The sequence below is a fragment of the Diaphorina citri genome, unplaced genomic scaffold (assembly GCF_000475195.1).
Source record: "Diaphorina citri unplaced genomic scaffold, Diaci psyllid genome assembly version 1.1 scaffold899, whole genome shotgun sequence".
NCBI lineage: Eukaryota > Metazoa > Arthropoda > Insecta > Hemiptera > Psyllidae > Diaphorina > Diaphorina citri.
This window is the reverse complement of record NW_007378330.1, coordinates 58500-80711: the sequence shown is the minus strand read 5'-3', so window position 1 is coordinate 80711 and position 22212 is coordinate 58500. Positions and strand designations below refer to the sequence as shown.

General features: G+C 37.3%; 3 protein-coding genes across 9 annotated transcripts in view; 1 reads left to right on the top strand and 2 right to left on the bottom strand.

Moving 5' to 3' along the window:
• LOC103512928 (target of Myb protein 1) overlaps window positions 1-1175 on the top strand; it is a 32538-nt gene extending 31363 nt beyond the window's left edge. For all 4 annotated transcript variants that reach the window (XM_026826258.1, XM_026826259.1, XM_026826261.1 and 1 more), the window contains one exon: window positions 139-1175. In XM_026826258.1, the coding sequence (XP_026682059.1) occupies window positions 139-176 (38 nt within the window). In that variant the 3' untranslated portion in view covers window positions 177-1175. The remainder of the gene's footprint in view (window positions 1-138) is intronic.
• The window catches only part of LOC103512929, a 39142-nt gene extending 17483 nt beyond the window's left edge, over window positions 1-21659 (bottom strand). For 2 of the 3 annotated variants that reach the window (XR_541570.2, XM_026826262.1), the window contains exon 1: window positions 21539-21659. The gene's annotated coding sequence lies outside the window, so the exon portion shown is untranslated. Of the gene's footprint in view, window positions 1-20787; window positions 20806-21538 lie in introns of all 3 variants that reach the window. The other variant, XR_003392513.1, reaches the window with a different exon arrangement.
• LOC103512931 (activator of basal transcription 1-like) lies at window positions 303-20512 on the bottom strand. Of its 2 annotated transcripts, XM_008477730.3 has the most exons (5): window positions 18599-18787; window positions 18104-18304; window positions 17307-17475; window positions 16690-17090; window positions 16051-16507 (listed from the first exon to the last, which is right to left on the bottom strand). In XM_008477730.3, the coding sequence occupies exons 1-4, from the start codon at window positions 18612-18614 to the stop codon at window positions 16808-16810; spliced, it is 669 nt and encodes a 222-aa protein (XP_008475952.1). In that variant the 5' UTR covers window positions 18615-18787; the 3' UTR covers window positions 16051-16507; window positions 16690-16807. The 2 variants fall into 2 exon arrangements, 1 of the variants encoding a protein (XP_008475952.1); XR_003392512.1 differs by lacking the exons at window positions 16690-17090; window positions 17307-17475; window positions 18104-18304; window positions 18599-18787 and adding exons at window positions 303-1036; window positions 20197-20512 and having other exon boundaries at window positions 15711-16507.
• Window positions 21660-22212: the final 553 nt, after the last annotated feature.

Below are 22212 nucleotides of genomic sequence, written 5' to 3'. Positions count from 1 at the left end.
GGAGCGGAGCTACAGCCGAAGAATCGCTTACAAGTAGCGAGTTCGAGCGATTTCTTGCCGAGAGAGCGGTAGCTGCAGACACCCCACCTAGTCAATCGGGAGATGCTGGCTCTCAACCAAATCGTAAATCCAAACAAGAGGCCCCTGTGTTTGGTATGGAGCTGTCGCGCCAGTGAAACCAAGATACGAGTTAAATATCTAATAGTTAAATCCTTTTTAATACGAGTCAAATCCCCTCTGATAATAATCTCCCGGTATCAGTCCTTATCGAGGTCTTGCTTGCGTAGGTCTATCATAAGATAGGAAGGAAATGAGATAGATATACCTACCTATGCAATAAAAGGGGGGGAGGGAGGATTTTTATTTTTACTTTTTAAATTAATTGAGAATGTAGCACAAAATGTAAGACCGTTCTTCGTTTGACTACGGGAACAAAAGGACTTTTCAGTCCTATTTCAGTAGGAGCACAGTGGCTAAAGCACATAGAATTCATCGGTCCCGATATACCACTCAAGCAACGTTTTGCATGGTTGAAATGTACACGGGTTACGGTGTGGGACATCACGTGCTGCTATTTCGAGGTTCACTCAACTTCGTGAGTATAATTCTGGTAATGTTCCATGAAATTTCAAGTTTCTCATAATGTATCCAAATTATTTTGTTATACAGTTCAATGTTAGCTGTTTATCAGGGGAGGTTTCAAGATATTTATTTTTTTAAAAAGGGAAAAATTGTTTGAGTTGATTTCTAAGAAAGACTGAAAGAAGAGTTGAATGGAAAAGGAAAGCGAAAGAGTGTTGTCTTGGCATTTTTCTGTATAAAAAAGTAGGTATCTACTAAAGAAGTTTTCTAATGCTTTTAAAATTTGAAAGATGTTTGTTTACTATTTATTTTATATTTTTTGTCTGTTTTCTAATTATTTTTTAAAGATATATTAATTTTGTGTCTCACATAACGGCTTTGGGGATTCAACTGAGCTTAGTTGCTTGCTTCAAATGTTAACTGCTTAGGTATTTTGTTAATCTAGGCTCAACACCTTTGTGTTTTAGGATTTGTTAGTAAACAAATAATGAAATAGAAATAAATACTTACATTCATTGAACACATTGACCAATGGAGTAAAAAAGGTCAAGGCTGTGCTACTCAGAACCGAGTATAATAAATAATACCTATCCAGTTGAAATCTCAAGCATATCTCTTCTACACAGTGAATCCAATATAAAAATAGTAATATTAAATATGAAATTTTAAATACATATAAAATTATTATCAACTAAAATTCCTAACCCTCTTTTCCTTTTTTGATTAAAGGGGCAGCAAATTTTACAGGATTTAAAATTCACTAGTTCAAACCTACAAGGTGGAGTGAGTAGTTACTTGATCACCCTGTATTTCTGGAAATAACCAGCAGATCATGATGACCTAGACCTAGAGAGTCATCCATTCAGATTGATATGAAACAACCACACACAACATTACTTGTGATATGCTATGATGGTACAAAGTCATCATTCATGAGAAAAAAAACATAGGAACAAATCATGAGCTGGTGTTTTTAATCATGGTGTCTCTAGCTTTTTTTTCTCCTCCTCTCAGCTTGTGTTAAAATGGCTGACAGTTGTTTTAAATTAAAATGAAAATTTCGCATGAGTTCAATATGTGAAAATGTAAATATATGTGCACACTCAGTGTGTACTCTGCACTAACAAAACGACTACTATTATTATAATACGCTATGTGTTCAGGATTTTGATCTCTGTATTGTTCGTGTATTTAAATTTCACATTGAACGTCAGAAACAGAATAGCAACATCGCATTGAAATTAATCAATTTCTTATTTTGTTTATCTAGGAAACAGTACGTGGAATGAGAGACAGTGCTCCTCTGAGTTTTTCATTTGACTCATACGAGTATAGGAATGAAATTTTGTGTTTGGAAAACATTCTAAGTCGTGTTGTTCCTATGTGAGCACTTGGTATTATAATCGCGTGTGTTTAAATAGATTCAATTTCAATCTATGTAGGTACATACCTACTTCCTAGAATCCTAGATAATGAGGAATTTCTTCAGAGGGAAAAAGTCTATTGAGTCGAAAAAGAAAATGTGAAAAATCAACTTACCTGAAGAACCTCGTTCGGCTACCAGAATATTATGATGGGATTAATGAATGAAAACACTTTATTATGTACCTCCTGGATCTTTTGTAGTGTAACAAGTACCTTTCTTTGAGATTAGAACTCAAAAAGTGGTACTTTTTACATCATATAAGATTTTAATATTTTATGACAAGACAGTTAGGTACATATCTCTCCCCCTCACTCTCACCTTTCCTCTTGCTTTCCATCATCCTCTCTCTGATAGAAAATTCACAACTTATGAAAGCAAAATGAGAACAATGTTTTCTCTGTCGCTTTCTCCTCCCTTTCTCTCCCCCTGTCTCTCCGCTTGTTTTTCTTCCCTTCTCGTTGTTCTCTTTTTCTCTATCTACCCTCTCTTTCCCTTTCATCCCCCTCTTTCTCTCCCCTCTGCTCTCTCTCTCTCTCCTTCCCCTTTACTCTATCTTAGTTATCTCTCCCTCCCTCTTTCTTATATTTCTTTGTTTGTCTTTCGCTCTCTCCCTCCCTCACCCGTTTCTTCTTTGCTTTTGTATCGTTCTTCCTTCCTTTCTCCCTCCTTCTCTTTCCTCGTTCTTCCTTCCTTTCTCCCTCCTTCTCTTTCCTCGTTCTTCCTGAGGGCGAGAGATAGATAGAGAGAGAGAGATAGAGAGAGAGAGAGAGAGATAGAGATAGAGAGAGATAGAGATAGAGATAGAGAGAGAGAGAGAGAGAGATAGAGATAGAGAGAGAGAGAGATAGAGATAGAGAGAGAGAGAGATAGAGATAGAGAGAGAGAGAGAGAGAGAGGAAGAAGGGAGAGAGAGGAGAAATGACTGAATCCTTTTCATTCCGTTGAAAATAATGACAATAATATTCTGAGTGTCATTTCTCTCTGTCTCTCCGCTTGTTTTTCTTCCCTTCTCGTTCTCTCTTTTTCTCTATCTAGCCTCTCTTTCCCTTTCATCCCCCTCTTTCTCGTCCTTCTTCTTCTCTCTCTCTCTTTCTTCCCTCTCTTTCTCTATTTACCTATCTCCATTTTTTTTTCTTTTTCCCGAATTGTACACATTATCTTGTGTAGAGTGTACTTACACTTTCATTTTTCCTCTCCCAACGCTTAGTGTTAGTGCAAACTACAGAATAGTAGGTACTCCCCATGGTATGTTCTATGTTTTCATGTAGTGCAGTTCGACTTTTACACAAAATCCTCTTCTCTGTCTCTCCCCTCTGCTCTCTCACTCTCTCTTCTTCCCCTTTACTCTATCTCTCTCTCTCTCTCTCTCCTTCCCCTTTACTCTATCTCAGTTATCTCTCCCTCCCTCTTTCTTATATTTCTTTGTCTTTCGCTCTCTCCCTCCCTCCTTCCCCTTTACTCTATCTCAGTTATCTCTCCCTCCCTCTTTCTTATATTTCTTTGTCTTTCGCTCTCTCCCTCCCTCACCCGTTTCTTCTTTGTTTTTGTATCGTTCTTCCTTCCTTTCTCCCTCCTTCTCTTTCCTCGTTCTTCCTTCCTTTCTCCCTCCTTCTCTTTCCTAGAAAAACGACTGGTGGGAGTCTGGGAAAGGATGAGAAGATGAAGAAGGAGGAGGAGGAAGTAAATAATGGGTATTCGATGTGCAGAGGAAGAGCAAGTGGAATCTCCAGAGAAGAACGACTAGATAGGAAAATAGGAGAGGAGAATGTACAAGAGGAGATGAAAAGGAATTGGTGGGAGTCTGGGAAAGGATGAGAAGAAGAAGAAGAAGAAAGAGGAGGAGGAGGAGGAAGTAAATAATGGGTATTCGATGCGCAGAGGAAGAGCAAGTGGAATCTCCAGAGAAGAACGACTAGATAGGAAAATAGGAGAGGAGAATGTACAAGAGGAGATGAAAAGGAACGGATATAAAAGGGAGAGTGAAGGAATGAAGATGTAAAAGAGAAGGTAAGAGAGTAGCTAAACTTGTACGAGGAAAGGGAAGAAGAGATAGAAAACGTGGAGTGAAAGAAGGAAGAATGAAGATGTAAAAGAGAAGGTAAGAGAGTAGCTGAACTTGTACGAGGAAAGGGAAGAAGAGATAGAAAACGTGGAGTGAAAGAAGAAAGAGCAGGAAAATGGAAGACTTGAATGTAGGTAGAGACAAACAAGCAGGGTCCGTCCCTCCGGGAATTTTTTAGCCCGTAGTGATTACAGAAAATTAGTACCTATGTACCTGCCTAATTTGTTTAATATTCAGTTTATTATTATTCTTGATTTGATTTTTTGATTTTACTTTCATGTAATGATTGGAAGAAATAGAGTGCGTAGGGGGGGACATAATGGACAAGGATGTAGGTGGGATGGAAATGGATAGAGGCAAAATGGGAGGGAGAAGGATGTAGGTGGGATGGAAATGGATAGAGGCAAAATGGGAGGGAGATAGGGATACAAATGGATATGGGAAGTAGGAGGAGAGGGGGAGGAATCAATGACCTTATGGGAGAGAAAGCCAGGGGTTCTTCATCATGGCTTTTATAATTGGAATATAATTGAATCCTTCCCCCCACACTCAACATCCATGTCAACATGGATGTAACATAATGGCATTCGAATCTTTTATTCATTTTGTAAGTTTGCATGAGACGAACGGTTGGGACAATTTTTATTCAAAAAATGTTCTCCAGTTCTTCGCGTATATTGAACTTTTATCTGCTTTCCAGCAAGCTAGTTAAATTAAAATAGATGTATTGAACTTTTTAAAAATAGATTTTTCCCTCTCTTGCAATTAAAGTTGTACATTATTACCACAATTTACTCCCAGGGCAAGTTGCTATGAGTTCTCCAAGTAGTGTGAATATTATTGAATAATTCATACTCGCAAATCGGGGAAAAAGCTGATTGGACGTTCTGAAAATAGGGAAGACTATTTCACAAAACTTTACAGGAAAGGGAATTTCCAACATGGAATTGTAAAAAGAGAACTTATTTTCAGCCCTAAGGTAATAGTCAGGTTAAGTTTGCATGAAACGAACGGTTGGGACAATTTTTATTCAAATGTTCTCCAGTTCTTCGCGTATATTGAACTTTTTTCTGCTTTCCAGCAAGCTAGTTAAATAAATAAAAAAAAGATGTATTGAACTTTTTAAAAATAGATTTTTCCCTCTCTGCAATTAAAGTTGTACATTATTACACCAATTTACTCCCAGGGCAAGTTGCTATGAGTTCTCCAAGTAGTGTGAATATTATTGAAATTGAATAATTCATACTCGCAAATCGGGGGAAAAGCAGATTGGACGTTCTTAAAATAGGGAAGTCTATTTCACAAAACTTTACAGGAAAGGGAATTTCCAACAGGGAATTGTAAAAAGAGAACTTATTTTCAGCCCTAAGGTAATAGTCAGGCAGGTAAGCTTTCGCTGAAATTATCTTTGTCCTGAGTTTGAGATTGGACGTTCTTAAAATAGGGAAGTCTATTTCACAAAACTTTACAGGAAAGGGAATTTCCAACATGGAATTGTAAAAAGAGAACTTATTTTCAGCCCTAAGGTAATAGTCAGGCAGGTAAGCTTTCGCTGAAATTATCTTTGTCCTGAGTTTGTTGCTAGGGAAAGCAAAAGTTTTCAACTTTTTTACTGATTTTTAGTCCGTCCTTCCTTTATTATTACTAATAATAAAAGGTATAGGGGACGGACTATTGTATTCGCTTCGGTGAAGGAAGGGACAAAAGTATCAAATATCATTCAGCTTTTTTCTTTCTAGAGCTTCACACTTTTCGCTCGCTTTCTCCCTCCCTTCCCTCCCTCTGATCCTATATTCCTTGAGTCTTCAACTATCCCAAATATTCAACTATCCTTGAGTCTTCAATATCAAATTCCTTCTTCTTCTTTCTCATTATTTCTTCTCCTTCTCTCTTATTTTTTTGATTAATCAAATTACTTATGCTGAAAATCTCCTTGAATTTTTTGTTGCAGTTTTTGATCTTATAATTTAAATATAGGTCGGCCAATCTTTTGGTTTACCCTCCTCTAAATACCAAAAAATGTCGACATGTTATCTAGTGGAGCTATGGGGTGGAATGAGAAATTAGTTCGAGATTTCTACATTTGAATGACAAGCATATCTCTGGCATGCCAGCGAACCCCCGCCTACACAATTCGCGACTTCATAGTTCAAATTCCTGTAAATTTTCAGCTAGGCTTACCGGTGCGCGCTATCAGTAGGATTTAATACCGACTGTCAGGCTGACCTCACAACAGCTTCCCAACAATGGACCCACCAAAATTTTGCTAATAAATTCTCCTCTCACACCTTTTTTTTTATCGCTAAGATTAACGTGAACAATTCATTTGAACGAGGTATGAATTACGTTGGGGATTTTATCAGATTTTTCGTCCATTGTCAAATGGGGAACAAAAAGGACTGGAACGGGGAATTTTGACACCTCAATTTTATGAGGGAAAATCCCCCCTTTTATTTTGCATACATCTCGCTATAATACCCCTATACAGGACAGTATGTAGGATAGAATGTCCCTGGTATTTCATTTTATACATGGGAAAAAATTGTGTTTGATAGAGGGAACTGTAACTGCTAAGGTCTCATCGTCCCGAAATCGAAGAGAAAGAAGACAGGATAGCAAAAAGCCAGCCGGTGCGCCTGGCTTATTTTGTCCTCTTCAGTATTCCTTGAATGGGGACAAAAAGCTTGACAACCCTTCCAATAAAAGTGCTGAGAGCCAGCCTAGTTAGCTTAGTTGGTAGTGCGTCTGTCTTGTTATCGCTAGGCCCGGGTTCGATTCCCGCCCGGGGCGGATTTTATCCTGATGGTATAGTGTTCGTTGTCGGAACGGCTGGCTTTCTCCTATATCCTGTCCTATTCTTTCTTTCTCCTCTTCGATTTCGGTCGTTACAGTAACGGCAGTAACCCCTATTGAACTTTTTCTTGGTTTAAATTCTCATGTTAAGTAACAGTAGGTAACCTATTCTCTCACGAGGTCCATCCACACTTCAATATTTTATTTTATTATTATTATTTTTCACACACCGACGAAGCTAATCCATTTTCGTCCTTACTTCCTTGGATTTTGCAAAAACAATCTAAAATCAATCAATGTGATTTCTCAATTATTTAGCCTTGAGATACCATGTTCCTTAGTAGACTGGAGAATTGAAGAGCTGTGGTGTTATTCAATTTTGTTTATAATTAAATTATTTAACTAGGTACTTGAGTTCTCTCTCCCTCCCTTCCTCCTTTTCTCTACCTTTAAGTATTCCTGTGATAGAAATGAGTTATCTACCTGTAAGTACAACATGGTCTTTTGTTCAGGATATTACGTATTTTGCGTGGCTTTTCGTCTACCTCTGAGTTTAAGAATTTCAAGATACCAAACGATTTTTTTTGTTCTTCAAAGAGGTTTGATCGAGGATCCTGTAACAACGGAGATTACATCGTCCCGAAATCGAAGGAGGATGGAGAAAGCCGGCCGTCCCGAGGACGAACCTTAGATCCGTAGAAGCTTAACCCATCCTTCAGGGCTGTTTGCCCTTACACCTAAACCTAAGCCTTTGAGTGGGCATTTTGTGTATGAAACTTACCTATCTGTTTAGTACATATTTCGAGACATGGTCTTCACTTGACTGGAGTGGATTATGGACTGTCCCCTATCTGATAGGACCGACGAGTTGATATATTTCGACCATTACTATGGCCATCTTCAGAACAACTAAATAAAAAATTACAAAAATTTGAAAATTCGCGCTAAGAGAATCAGATATATTACGAGTAAAATAATTGATTTTCGTATTATTGAGGATCATAGGAGATGCTGAAGAGCCGTCTCATTCCCCTTGAGCACGTACTAATCACTCCCATCGACAAGTTACCCATCCATCCTATCATTCTCCCATATTCCCTACCTGCCTACCGGTTTTATCCGTTCATCTTTTTGCTTTGGCTTTGGGAGCGTCTTTCAGAATAAGATCCTTCTCTCTTTCTTATCTTTCTCTTAGTCAGCACCTACTGAAGATTGATAGAACAGATTGTTGGAAATTTGTGATACATTCTACTATGTAACAATAACTCCTCCTCCTTCTCCTCCTCCTGTATCTTCGAAATAGCGGTGTCTATAAGCAAACCAGCTGATGGTTCTACTGATACCACTGACGGGCTACTTGATTCTTGGTGACAACACTCTAGACTAGGTAGCTTGAACGTGTTAAGAAAAGTTCTTGAAGTTAGTTGTACGTAATGATGTCCTGAAGGACACTGGAATTCTGGGTCATATTGTGCTATTTGAAAAAAGTAAAGGTCGGTATTACTTACCTGGAGCGATGAAGTCATGATTATTTAAAAAGAAAGATAATGTCAACCCTTATAAAAAATTTCTCGAGTACTTCTAATGAGAAATTTCTGTTCAAGTACTTTCCTACCTGGCACTGAGTACCTCCACCAACCAGTTATGACAAATTTGAAAAGTAAGTATTTTCCCTTCTTTTTCCGTATTTGTTCTAACTTTATTATAAACGTAAAGTACGGAGAAGAGAGTCTTTTCTCTTCATCATTTATCTTTTTTCTAAAGTACGCTCTGAACTTGAACTTTTCCTTCAAAGGTAACTTTTTTTTTTATTTGCCCTTCTTGCTAGAGGAACATTACGCACACCAAGACACCTTTTCGTTTTAGTACGATTTTCAGAGGTTTTTAAACTTGGAAAAACTTCGAAAAAGGCAAAGTGGGGAACGTAAGGTATATTAGACAATAGACTGCATAGTTTAGATACTTTAGATAAAATCCAGAATGCAAGAGCTTTTCCTGTTTTCTGATGCTCGATATACTAAACCCTGGAGCTGTATTGTTCTAAGAACCATGTAATGCTACAAACAATATAAACAATCCTATTGTGTATAAACGAGGTCGGTAATACATCATACATTCTTACCTGACTTTTTTATAGTTTTCCTTCTGAACTGAGCACGTTTTTATGTGCTTTGCTAGGTGCTACCGTAGCATTGGTATTGTTTATTGTATCTATCTGTCTTCATAACTGAAGGTGTTCTTTTGTTGAGCCATCGATGCTATTAACAAACTGCGGAAATTGAGAAATTGCAGAAATCGAGAGAAAGACGACGAAAGGAATAGAGAAAGCTCTTACTCTTAATTGTTTGAAAGAACTATCTGCTTATCATTAGGAAACAATAATGAAGAAAACTTAGAGAGGAAGAGAGAAGTTTTCTGATGAAAACTACTCGCAGCACCTGAAATAATTCCAAAGGAAGAAGAAGAAAATTAAGTTTAAATATGAACATGAACATGGCCAATACTTGGATCAGTTACTAATCCTGGATTTCCTTTGAACGTACTCCGTTTTTGAAATGTTTGATTCAAAATTTCAAAAAGCAGCTACATAGGTAGCTACTAACTTATTAGTACCTACTTACTACATATTTTTTTATGGCTTGCCCAGTTTATTCCTGGCATAAAATTCACAATTTTTCCGAAAAAGAAAATTAGAAAGAGGAAAAAAGACTGGGCTTTGGGCAAGGTTTTTTGCTCGAAATTTTCCAAACGGGTTCCAAATTGAAAAGATAAACAGAAATCGAAAAATGAAAAGTGGACAAGAACTGTGTCGCAAACGGAAGCCTTTCTTAATTTGACCAGAATGTAAATACAATTTCCACATTGACCCTCGCTCCCTTCTACCACCTCTGGTTTGACCTGCGGGATATTCCCTCCCTTTTGTGTCCTCCCCTCTCCCTTTCGTCCCCTTTCTCTCCCTCTCCTCCCCCTTCTTCCTTTCCCGTCTGTATTCTTTCCCTTTCCGCTACCTTTTTTCAAAAGAATGGACAAACTTAAAAGGACAATAGTTGTCACCTTTTAACATCTATTGTGTCACTGTTATTAGCTCCCCTGGATATACTGAGCATTTTCCAAGGACAGTCTGATTTTTGCTGCATCCAGCAAACGGAAGCAAACATGTTTGGTCATTTTCAAAGAAATCTGTTCTCATTAAAACAGACAAAGAAGAAGTCTTACCTGCATATTATGTAGGTATATAATATAAGAGGGATTTTACAGATTTCATTGTTCCCGAAAGGCAACATGGACGAAAACGGGTTACCCACTTTAAACAAAGCCATTAAAATAAAAAAGTTCTATAGGTACCACCTTTTCGAGTTTTTCTCAGATTGAAATTGTCTCTTCTCCGTATGGACCACTTTAAACAAAGCCATTAAAATAAAAAAGTTCTATAGGTACCTTTTCGAGTTTTTCTCAGTTTGAAATTGTCTCTTCTCCATATGGACGTTGTTTTATCCCACCCTGTACGGTGATATTTTTATTTCTCCATTGTGACACACGTTGGGTCTCCATATGGACGTTGTTTTATCCCACCCTGTACGGTGATATTTTTATTTCTCCATTGTGACACACGTTGGGTTTTCGGTTCGTTATGAGATGGAATGTGTTCGCTGAATCATTTATCAACCTGGATGACGTCACTGGGTGTCTTTGCTGAAACAAAGCTCGTCTACCTTTGATAGTAATTCTTTACATCTCTCTCTTCCATCTCCTTTTCTTCTTATTCTCCTTTTCCTTCTCGTTCTTTTTCTCATATTAATCCTTGTAACCTACCTACTCTTTTTTCTCTTCCTTCTCCTTTTCCACCTCTTGTCTTTGCTGAAACAAAGCTCGTCTACCTTTGATAGTAATTCTTTACATCTCTCACTTCCATCTCCTTTTCTTCTTATTCTCATTTTCCTTCTCGTTCTTTTTCTCATATTAATCCTTGTAACCTACCTACTCTTTTTTCTCCTTCTCCTCCTCATCAATACAAAATCACATCAAGAAATATGTTTAAATGTGAAGAGCAAAGAAATAGATTGTTATCACCTATACAACTATCAACATTAATGTACATAACAAAATACTACTTTGAAGATTCCACCTCTTTCTGCTTCTTCTTCTTCTCCTTCTAGGAGTAAAATAGAGGAAAACGAGAGGAAGAAAACCTCCTCAGAAGTTATTATATTCTTTAGCTTAGGAGGTGTTTATTTTATAAAAATAAATGGAATAATGTTCAATATTCAATTCAATTCTTCTTCTTCTTCTTCTTCTTCTTCTTCTCCTCCTCCTCCTTCTTCTCCTCCTCTTTCTTCTCCTTCTCCTCCTTCTTCTCCTTCTCCTCCTTCTTCTCCTTTTTCTTCTCCTCCTTCTTCTTCTTCTCCTCCTCCTCCTTCTTCTTCTCCTTCTTCTTCTTCTATGCTTATTTGGGTGTTCTTATACCCTAATGTTCACACCAGTCGTGTGATGTTCACACCAGATTTTTTTTATCTTTCTTTTGCTTTCCCTTTCCTTCTTCTTTAGGTTCTCCACTCTTTTGACCTATGCATCATTTCCTCCACCCTGTTTTATCCTCTTGTTCCCTCCCTCCGTTCCTTCCCTCAACTGTTTTGTCCCTTTCAGTCCCACGTTTTCCCCCTTCATCCTCCCCCTATCCCCTGTGTCCTACTTTTGTCTCTTCCTCTTCTTTTCAGTCCTTTAATATCATTCGCTAACTTTAATAGTGATTATTTTCTCCTGCAAGTATGGAAGCTTGATGACCTTTTGCATTGAGGCTTTTGTAGAACTCTCAGAATTTGTCTAATCTAATCAAATGGTGAATCTGGAAGCCTCTTCACATTTTTTTGTGGGATATCACCAGAATCAGATATATTACGAGTAAAATAATTGATTTTCGTATTATTGAGGATCATAGGAGATGCTGAAGAGCCGTCTCATTCCCCTTGAGCACGTACTAATCACTCCCATCGACAAGTTACCCATCCATCCTATCATTTTCCCATATTTCCTACCTGCCTACCGGTTTTATCCGTTCATCTTTCTGCTTTGGCTTTGGGAACGTCTTTCAGAATAAGATCATTTTCTCTTTCTTATCTTTCTCTTAGTCAGCACCTACTGAAGATTGATAGAACAGATTGTTGGAAATTTGTGATACATTCTACTATAGTGAGGGAGGAGGGGAGAGATAGAGAGAGAGAGAGAGAGGGAGAGAGAGAGAGAGAGAGAGAGAGAGAGAGAGAGAGAGAGAGAGAGAGAGAATCATTTTCCCATATTTCCTACCTGCCTACCGGTTTTATCCGTTCATCTTTCTGCTTTGGCTTTGGGAGCGTCTTTCAGAATAAGATCCTTTTCTCTTTCTTATCTTTCTCTTAGTCAGCACCTACTGAAGATTGATAGAACAGATTGTTGGAAATTTGTGATACATTCTACTATCTAACAATAACTCCTCCTCCTCCTCCTCCTGTATCTTCGAAATAGCGGTGTCTATAAGCAAACCAGCTGATGGTTCTACCAATACCACTGATGGGCTACTTCATTCTTGGTGACAACACTCTAGACTAGGTAGCTTGAACGTGTTAAGAAAAGTTCTTGAAGTTAGTTGTACGTAATGATGTCCTGAAGGACACTGGAATTCTGGGTCATATTGTGCTATTTGAAAAAAGTAAAGGTCAGTATTACTTACCTGGAGAGATGGAGTCATGATTATTTAAAAAGAAAGATAATGTCAACCCTTATAAAATATTTCTCGAATACTTCTAATGAGAAATTTCTGTTCAAGTACTTTTCTGCCTGGCACTGAGTACCTCCACCAACCAGTTATGACAAATTTGAAAAGTAAGTATTTTCCCTTCTTTTTCCGTATTTGTTCTAACTTTATTATAAACGTAAAGTAGGTACGGAGAAGAGTGTCTTTTCTCTTCATCATTTATCTTTTTTCTAAAGCACGCTCTGAACTTGAACTTTTCCTTCAAAGGTAACTTTTTTTTATTTGCCCTTCTTGCTAGAGGAACATAACGCACACCAAGACACCTTTTCGTTTTAGTACGATTTTCAGAGGTTTTTAAACTTGGAAAAACTTCGAAAAAGGCAAAGTGGGGAACGGAATTTCGCCGCGTTTATTTGAACATTACCTCATGAATAAATCACAAAGACTAATAAATGTAGGGAACGCGTGTTGAACATAGCGAGTAATTTGGTTTATTTCGCCGAGGAAAAGTTTTGTTGGGTATACCGTAGCATTGGTATTGTTTATTGTATCTATCTGTCTTCATAACTGAAGATGTTCTTTTGTTGAGCCATCGATGCTATTAACAAACTGCGGAAAGAAAGCTCTTACTCTTAATTGTTTGAAAGAACTATCTGCTTATCATTAGGAAACAATAATGAAGAAAACTTAGAGAGGAAGAGAGAAATGAGAAAGATAACGAGTGCCATTTATAGTTGGGTATGTGGAAACATTTTTTGCTTGGATGCTGCTGAGATAATAATTACATATCATTTCAACACCACGCCGGCCATCATTAGCAGGGAATTTTAGGATTTTGCTGAAATTCCCTTTCTAATTCACATGTTGAATAAACCTGATATCAGGAATACGGTTCAGGACATCCATATTGTGGGATTTCCGGGAAAAACAAGCCATTACGTACGAACGATAGGTTTCTACCACTTAAGTCTTCTTCTTCTCCTCCTTCTTTTTCTTTCGTTCATACTAGGAATACCCTCATGTATGGGGGGGATAGTGTTTCTATTTTGTAGCAGCGGTGTGTGTCGTGACGTTCGAGTCTTCTTCTCCTCCTCCTCCTCCTTTTTCTTTCGTTCATACTAGGAATACCCTCATGTATGGGGGGGATAGTGTTTCTATTTTGTAGCAGCGGTGTGTGTCGTGACGTTCGTGTTTACCCCGTAATATATCCCTCATCATATCGGCAAGAAGGAACACAATAATTCCCACATTTGGACATCAGAAAGTAACCCGTTGATGTCGAAATACAAGTGCAATTTTTTTTGTCGACTCCGGGCATCGAACCCGGTAGCAAAGTTGTTGCACGAGACCAGCCTCCGTGTTCTGTGGCGTAAAGCTCGCTTATTTTAATCTCACGTATGGTCTTTGATCATTTAATTGAGAATTTGACCACGTATTAATGCAGGATCAGATTGTACTTTGTAGAAATTGCAGATCTTTTTTAGCGGTCTTTTTTATCCGTTTTTAAGCAGTATCTTTCCTTAGTACTATAAGGTATATTAGACAATAGACTGCGTAGTTTAGATACTTTAGAGAAAATCCAGAATGCAAGAGCTTTTCTTGTTTTCTGCTCGATATACAAAACCCTGGAGCTGAATTGTTTTAAGAACCATGTAATGCTACAAACAATATAAACAATCCTATTGTGTATAAACCAGGTCGGTAATACATCATACATTCTTACCTGACTTTTTTATAGTTTTCCTTCTGAACTGAGCACGTTTTTATGTGCTTTGCTAGGTGCTCGTTCAAATAATAATTGAAGAACTAGCTAGCTGCTAGTGTATTATGGCTGTAAAAAGTTATTTTCTTTGATTATTATTTACTAATGGAAATGGAGAAAAGCGAGCAGAGAGAGAGAGAGAGACAGAGAGACAGAGAGAGAGACAACTATTGGCAAGAAAGTAAATCAATGTCAATTTACGAAATAATTATTGTTACGAAATAATAATAATAATTAAATATATGGAATGGAAGTAAGCTTTGGTACTTTGTAATATATTTGTACACGTATATCATAAACATAAATCATAAGATTCATGGTCTGTGTCTGAATAATCTTGCTAAAGAAATAGCAAAGGTTGAGTGCGAAGGGCATCCACTCATAAAATTAGCCAAAACAAAATGTCAACCCAAAACAATCACCCCAGTGCTAATTGAGAGATCGAAAAACGCCGAACCTGTCTGATCTCGGGATTAGGTAAAAGAAAAGAAGAAGAAGAGTCAAAAGAAAATGTCTTTGACATTAACCTCATTTAGTAATGCAGTGGTAAGCTCCCACTAAAAATTTCTCAGTCATGTTATTTATAATATGTTTTCTATTATACCACGCGTATATAATTTATAATATACAACCACATTGAAAGTTTTTCTCTTTTTTTACGGACAATAAAGAAGAAGATTGTTATAAATTAAAAGTTGCAAGTACGTGAGGTTATAAAGTTGCTTAAAATATCCAGAAAAGAAAGGAATTATAGAATGCCACCTCTAATATCTGTCTTCACATTTCAGAGGCAGTTCGTATGAGGATAATCTGAAACCTGCACAAATGAGCGGACTAGGAGAGTTCAATAAGGCAAAAGCCACACCCCCTCCTTCTCTAACTGGAGTGAGTATCAGCACGCTCTTTCTTGAGAGATATTTTTGTAATACTTTTTCCTCCCTCCATTTCTGAGAAGTTTAATTTTAGAAATTTTCAACTTCATTGTTGAGTAAACGCTTTTAACTCTTGATCGGACCTCCCGATATACTTGATTTGAAAGCAGATCTAGGAGTTCTCAATGCATCACTGAAGTTGAGCAACGTTATGCGTGGTTGGTACCTGGACGGGAGATCGTCTAGGGCTAGGGACATCACTTTCTGCTGGTTATATCGGGGTGCACTCAACTTCGTGGGGACATTTCAGAAGCTGGTTTAAATTCTAAAACGACTAGGTTGCTTTAACCCCGCCATTATCTTCAGTAGCAAAGTCGGTACCCCTATAGTACAGTATGTGATCATTAGAGCTAATAAGAAACAATCTTTGTAAAACAAGAAGCACTTACTTTTTTTGGGCATAAGGTAAACTCTTCCGACTTCACCTTGGTGTTGTAGGATTTGTTAGTAAATAAATAATGAAATAGAAGAAATAAATACATTCATTGAACACATTGACCAATGGAGTAAAAAAGGTCAAGGCTGTGCTACTCAGAACCGAGTATAATAAATATCCAGTTGAATTCTCAAGCATATCTCTTCTACACAGTGAATCCAATATAAAAATAGTAATATTAAATATGAAATTTTAAATACATATAAAATTATTATCAATTAAAATTCCTAACCCTCTTTTCTTTTTTTGATTAAAGGGGCAGCAAATTTTACAGGATTTAAGTTTCACTAGTTCAAACCTACAAGGTGGAGTGAGTAGTTACTAGATCACCCTGTATACCTGGAAATAACCAGCAGATCATGATGACCTAGACCTAGAGAGTCGTCCATTCAGATTGATATGAAACAACCACACACAACATTACTTGTGATATGTTGGGGATTAGAGCTTTGAATGTGTTGCTGGCTAAAGATTTTGAGCCAGCCCAAGTTAGATTCAACCTGGCGGGTTTATTCCTACCTGAGGTGGATTTTATCCTGAATGGATAATCTTTGTTCTTGGAACAGCTGGCTCTCTCCCACCCTGTCTTCCTGCTCTCCTCGATTTCAGGATGATAAGACCTTAGCAATTACAGTTCCCTCTATCAAACGAACCTGCCCAAGTTAGCTTGTAGGGATGTAGGGCAACAAGCCTGCCTTGTAAGTGGGTTTGATTCCCACCCAGGGATCCTTATCCAAAACAGATAAGGTTTGGTCTTGGAACAGCTGGCTATGCTATCCTGTCTACCTTATCAGCAACAAGCCTGCCTTGTAAGAGGGTTTGATTCCCACCCAGGGATCCTTATCCAAAACAGATAAGGTTTGGTCTTGGAACAGCTGGCTATGCTATCCTGTCTACCTTATCTCAAACTTTATCCAAAACAGATAAGGTTTTGTTCTTGGAACAGCTGGCTATGCTATCCTGTCTACCTTATCTGTTTGCTTTTGGGGTGATAAAACTTCAACAGCTAGCTCCCTCTAAAAAAAAAAAGTTTTGGGGTACGTACGTATATACAACACACTGGTGACAGTCAAGATTTCAATCATGTTAACTGAACAGTGATGTGAGGAATTGTTTTCTATCCTCCACTGGTTTTGTGTTTGATTTCTTCACAATTTGTTTCCCTTTGCCATCATTTTTCTTATTAGAACTTTGTTCAGGAACATTGGTCTTTTTCTTTCCATTTTTCTTTTGTATCCTGTCAGCTACATCAAGATTATTAGAGAAATACAATGCCTCTCTTTTAGCTTCGGCTATTTCTGCTCTCAATTTTTGCCTGTGAGCTTGCTTTTCATATGCTAATCTTTCATTCAGGTGTATCCACTTAAATCTGAAAACAATACAAAAAGAGATTGTTCAAGTAGGTAACATGATATAGTGGGACACTTGTAATTTCGACCATTACTGATCTTGTTCTTAGAGCATAACAAAGCTAAAAATTTGAGCCAACCTATTGAGTAAAATTACCTAGATTTGAATCTCATCTCATACATGTTTTAAGTTAAACTCATAGGAAGCATTATAGAGGGGCTTCATCAGTTCTTACCTTGGTAGGTATTTGAAATTCCAAATGAAGTCATAATGTTTAGATCTTTTTCTACAGTCTATTTGTGTGTTATTGTATTGAGCTGCAACTTGTTTGGCAACTTTCTTCTTCAGAAACTCAATCCATCCTTCAGTAAACTGTTTTGCAGGTTTCTTTTCTCCTGGTTTTCCTGAAAGAAATATAAAACCATAAATTTGATAATTTTATCTAGGTAATTTTTGAAAAACAATTTGCAAGGATGTTACATTTTTCCCTTGTATCCAATTGATTGAGCCAAACCTTCCTTTACAGGAATTGCCAATGGTGCCTATCCAATTTTATAATTGTTGCTTTTTAAAGACGTTTTACAGAGGAAACTGTAACTGCCAAGGTCTTATAATCCTGAAATCGAAGAGAGAAGGAAGACAGGATAGGAGAAAGCCAGCCTTTCAGAGAATGAACATTATCCATTCAGGATATCCAATTGATTGAGCCAAACCTTCCTTTACAGGAATTGCCAATGGTGCCTATCCAATTTTATTATTGTTGCTTTTTAGAGACGTTTTACAGAGGAAACTGTAACTGCTAAGGTCTTATAATCCTGAAATCGAAGAGAGAAGGAAGACAGGATAGGAGAAAGCCAGCCTTTCAGAGAATGAACATTATCCATTCAGGATAAAATCCACCCTGGATGGGAACTGAACCCACAGCCTAGGACTTACAAGGCAGACATGTTACCAACCAAGCTAACTAGGTTGGCAATATTATGATCATTAGAGCTAATAAGAAACAATCTTTGTAAAACAAGAAGCACTTACTTTTTTTGGGCATAAGGTAAACTCTTCCGACTTCACCAAACCTAGACATGAATTCTGTAAGTTGTGTGACATTCATATGTGGTGGTACTTTGGACAAATAAATGATACCTTTCTTGTACTTTTTGCTGTTTTCAGTATTGTCTTTTGGTTTCAGCACATATTTACCAGGTTCCTCCGCAGGAGAACTTTCATTGCTACTACCAGCATCTTCCGTCATTTTCAGTAAACACTGTTTAGGAATCACAGTAACACGGACTTTTTAATGCTCACGTTGTAAGTAAGAACTATGAACCTTAACGAACAACAGGAACACTGTAAGATATAAGAAATTATTGAAATGAATTGAAATCCTTCTGAAAATAGAAAATAGCCTTAAATAAATTCAGTAAAAAAAAGTTTAAATGTGTGACCAAAATTTTAAAAATTCGCGGGTTCAATACTTCACTATTGAAGTCCTAAGGGACGAGCTGTAAACTACGGTAGTCATGCTACTACCAGCATCTTCGGTCATTTTCAGTAAACTAAACACTGCTTAGGAATCACAGTAAAACGGACTTTTCAATGCTCACGTTGTAAGTAAGAACTATGAACCTTAACGAACAACAGGAACACTGTGAGATATAAGAAATTATTGAAATCCTTCTGAAAATAGCTTAAATTCAGTAAAAATTTCTTAAAAATCTTAATTTCTTTTTCATAAATTTAAAAAATTTAAAATAAATGTGTGACCAAAATTTTAAAAATTCGCGGGTTCAATACTTCACTATTGAAGTCCTAAGGGACGAGCTGTAAACTACGGTAGTCATGTTCGATTGAAACTTTACCTTTGTCCCTTGTATAATACGTGCATGACCAAATGACCATAGAACCAGCTAGAGCTAGTTGGTAATTAAGAGTATTATATTACCATTGGCCGGTTTTTAAAAGAATGGGAACTCCATTTTAGTCAAATCAAAACTAAGTCTAAAACAAAGATCTACGAATTTATCATTATTTAAAAAGAAAAGTTCTTTACAAAATATGTATTGAATAACAAGAAAAATATCTGAATACTTTACCAACTTGAAATAACGTAAAATTGTTGTACCTACTTACCTAGGTACTTACACTACTTACGCACATTAAAAAAATAAATAGGTTGGTACATTTTTCGTAAATGCTGAAAAAATTGGGTTGTTTTTTTGTATGACTTCAGTAGTAAAATTATAACGTATAAATACGTTATGGTAAAATCGTGTAAACGGGGTTTTGGTTACCGTAGTTTAAAGCTCGTAAATTAGGAAGTTTTTGACCAAATAGGTTGGTATATTTTTCGTAAATGCTGAAAAAATTGGGTTGATTTTTTTGTATGACTTCAGTAGTAAAATCATAACGTATAAATACGTTAGGGTGTGTTTATGAACAGGGCTGAGATGAGCTCGGACGACGTGAGATAGCTGTCCCGGCGGCAATTTTTAAAATTCATTTAATATTTATTTTTGTTTGCTTTGTAATTTGCTTGTTTTTATTAGCTAATATAAATGAAAAGTATAATATAAACGTGCAAACTAAAGATAAAAAGTAAAAAATGAATTCAGATTGTACAAGTTGCGGAAAAAAAATCAAAAATTCGAATTTCCCGCCAACTTTACACGCAAAAAGTCCGACGATGTCCTACGATGGCCCTGTTCATAACCACGGCCAGAGAGTCGTCCATTCAGATTGATATGAAACAACCACACACAACATTACTTGTGATATGTTGGGGATTAGAGCTTTGAATGTGTTGCTGGCTAAAGATTTTGAGCCAGCCCAAGTTAGATTCAACTTGGCGGGGTTATTCCTACCTGAGGTGGATTTTATCCTGAATGGATAATCTTTGTTCTTGGAACAGCTGGCTCTCTCCCACCCTGTCTTCCTGCTCTCCTCGATTTCAGGATGATAAGACCTTAGCAATTACAGTTCCCTCTATCAAACGAACCTGCCCAAGTTAGCTTGTAGGGATGTAGGGCAACAAGCCTGCCTTGTAAGTGGGTTTGATTCCCACCCAGGGATCCTTATCCAAAACAGATAAGGTTTGGTCTTGGAACAGCTGGCTATGCTATCCTGTCTACCTTATCTGTTTGCTTTTGGGGTGATAAAACTTCAACAGCTAGCTCCCTCTAAAAAAAAAAAGTTTTGGGGTACGTACGTATATACAACACACTGGTGACAGTCAAGATTTCAATCATGTTAACTGAACAGTGATGTGAGGAATTGTTTTCTATCCTCCATCGGTTTTGTGTTTGATTTCTTCACAGTTTGTTTCCCTTTGCCATCATTTTTCTTATTAGAACTTTGTTCAGGGACATTGGTCTTTTTCTTTCCATTTTTCTTTTGTATCCTGTCGGCTACATCAAGATTATTAGAGAAATACAATGCCTCTCTTTTAGCTTCTATAGGAAACAGTACGTGGAATGAGAAAGACAAGTGCTCCTCTGAGTTTTTCATTTGACTCATACGAGTATAGGAACGAAATTTGTGTTTGGAAAACATTCTAAGTCGTGTTGTTAATATGTGAGCACTTGGTATTATAATCGCGTGTGTTTAATAGATTCAATTTCAATCTATGAACATACCTACTTCCTAGAATCCTAGATAATAAGGAATTCCTTCAGGAAAAAAGTCTATTGAGTCCAAAAAGAAAATGTGAAAAATCAACTTACCTGAAGAACCTCGTTCGGCTACCAGAATATTATGATGGGATTACTTAATGAATGAAAACACTTTATTATGTACCTCCTGGATCTTTTGTAGTGTAACAAGTACCTTTCTTTGAGATTAGAACTCAAAAAGTGTTGTTCAAGTAGGTAACATGATATAGTGGGACACTTGTAATTTCGACCATTACTGATCTTGTTCTTAGAGCATAACAAAGCCAAAAATTTGAGCCAACCTATTGAGTAAAAAATTGTAAATGCTGTTTCTTTGTGTTATTATATCACAACTTTGGTGCTCACTGCAGCATTGTAGGATTTTTCCCAATATCTCAATAATCCAGTACATCATATAAGATTTTAATATTTTATGACAAGACAGTTAGGTATATATCTCCCCCCCTCACTCTTATCTTTCCTCTTGCTTTCCATCCTCTCTCTGATAGAAAATTCACAACTTATGAAAGCAAAATGAGAACAATGTTTTCTCTGTCGCTTTCTCCTCCCTTCTCTCTCTCTCTCTCCTCCCTTCTCTCTCTCTCTCCTTCTTCTCTCTCTCTCCTCCTCCTCTCGCTATCTTCCCCAAAATAAAGGGAATGATTTCGCTCACTCAATTATGAAAACCAGATTGAAATTTCTCCTAATGTAAACATCCACTCACCCTTTATTACGCTATCTCCACCAAAATAAAGGGAATGATTTCGCTCACTCAATTATGAAAACCAGATTGAAATTTCTCCTAATGTAAACATCCACTCACCCTTTATTACTCCCCCTCTTTCTGGGTGCGAGGGAGTTTTATCTCAAAAGACAATAACTTGGTGGTACCAGCTCACAACTGAATTGTTTAAACTCTCTCTATTGTATGTTAGCTCGGGTGAATTGTGAACGTCGAATGATAAGAAACCTTAGTATATGTGCGCCTGGCTTATTTTGTCCTCTTCAGTATTCCTTGAATGGGGACAAAAAGCATGGCAACCCTTCCAATAAAAGTGCTGAGAGCCAGCCTAGTTAGCTTAGTTGGTAGTGCGTCTGCCTTGTTATCGCTAGGCCCGGGTTCGATTCCCGCCCGGGGCGGATTTTATCCTGATGGTATAGTGTTCGTTGTCGGAACGGCTGGCTTTTTCCTATATCCTGTCCTATTCTTTCTTTCTCCTCTTCGATTTCGGGATTTTGGTCGTTACAGTAACGGCAGTAACCCCTATTGAACTTTTTTCTTGGTTTAAATTCTCATGTTAAGTAACAGTAGGTAACCGATTCTCTACCTATTCTTCTTTCTCCTCTTCGATTTCGGGATTTCGGTCGTTACAGTAACGGCAGTAACCCCTATTGAACTTTTTTCTTGGTTTAAATTCTCATGTTAAGTAACAGTAGGTAACCGATTCTCTCACGAGGTCCATCCACACTTCAATATTTTTATTAATTTTTTTTTTT

Bases quoted from the DNA above. Each gene is read 5' to 3' on its own strand.
- LOC103512931 (XM_008477730.3), bottom strand. The intron at 17,476-18,103 runs GTAAGTGCTTCT...TATTTCTTTCAG, and splicing joins TTACCTTATGCCCAAAAAAA to GAAAACCAGGAGAAAAGAAA. The intron at 17,091-17,306 runs GTAAGAACTGAT...TATTGTTTTCAG, and splicing joins AATTTCAAATACCTACCAAG to ATTTAAGTGGATACACCTGA.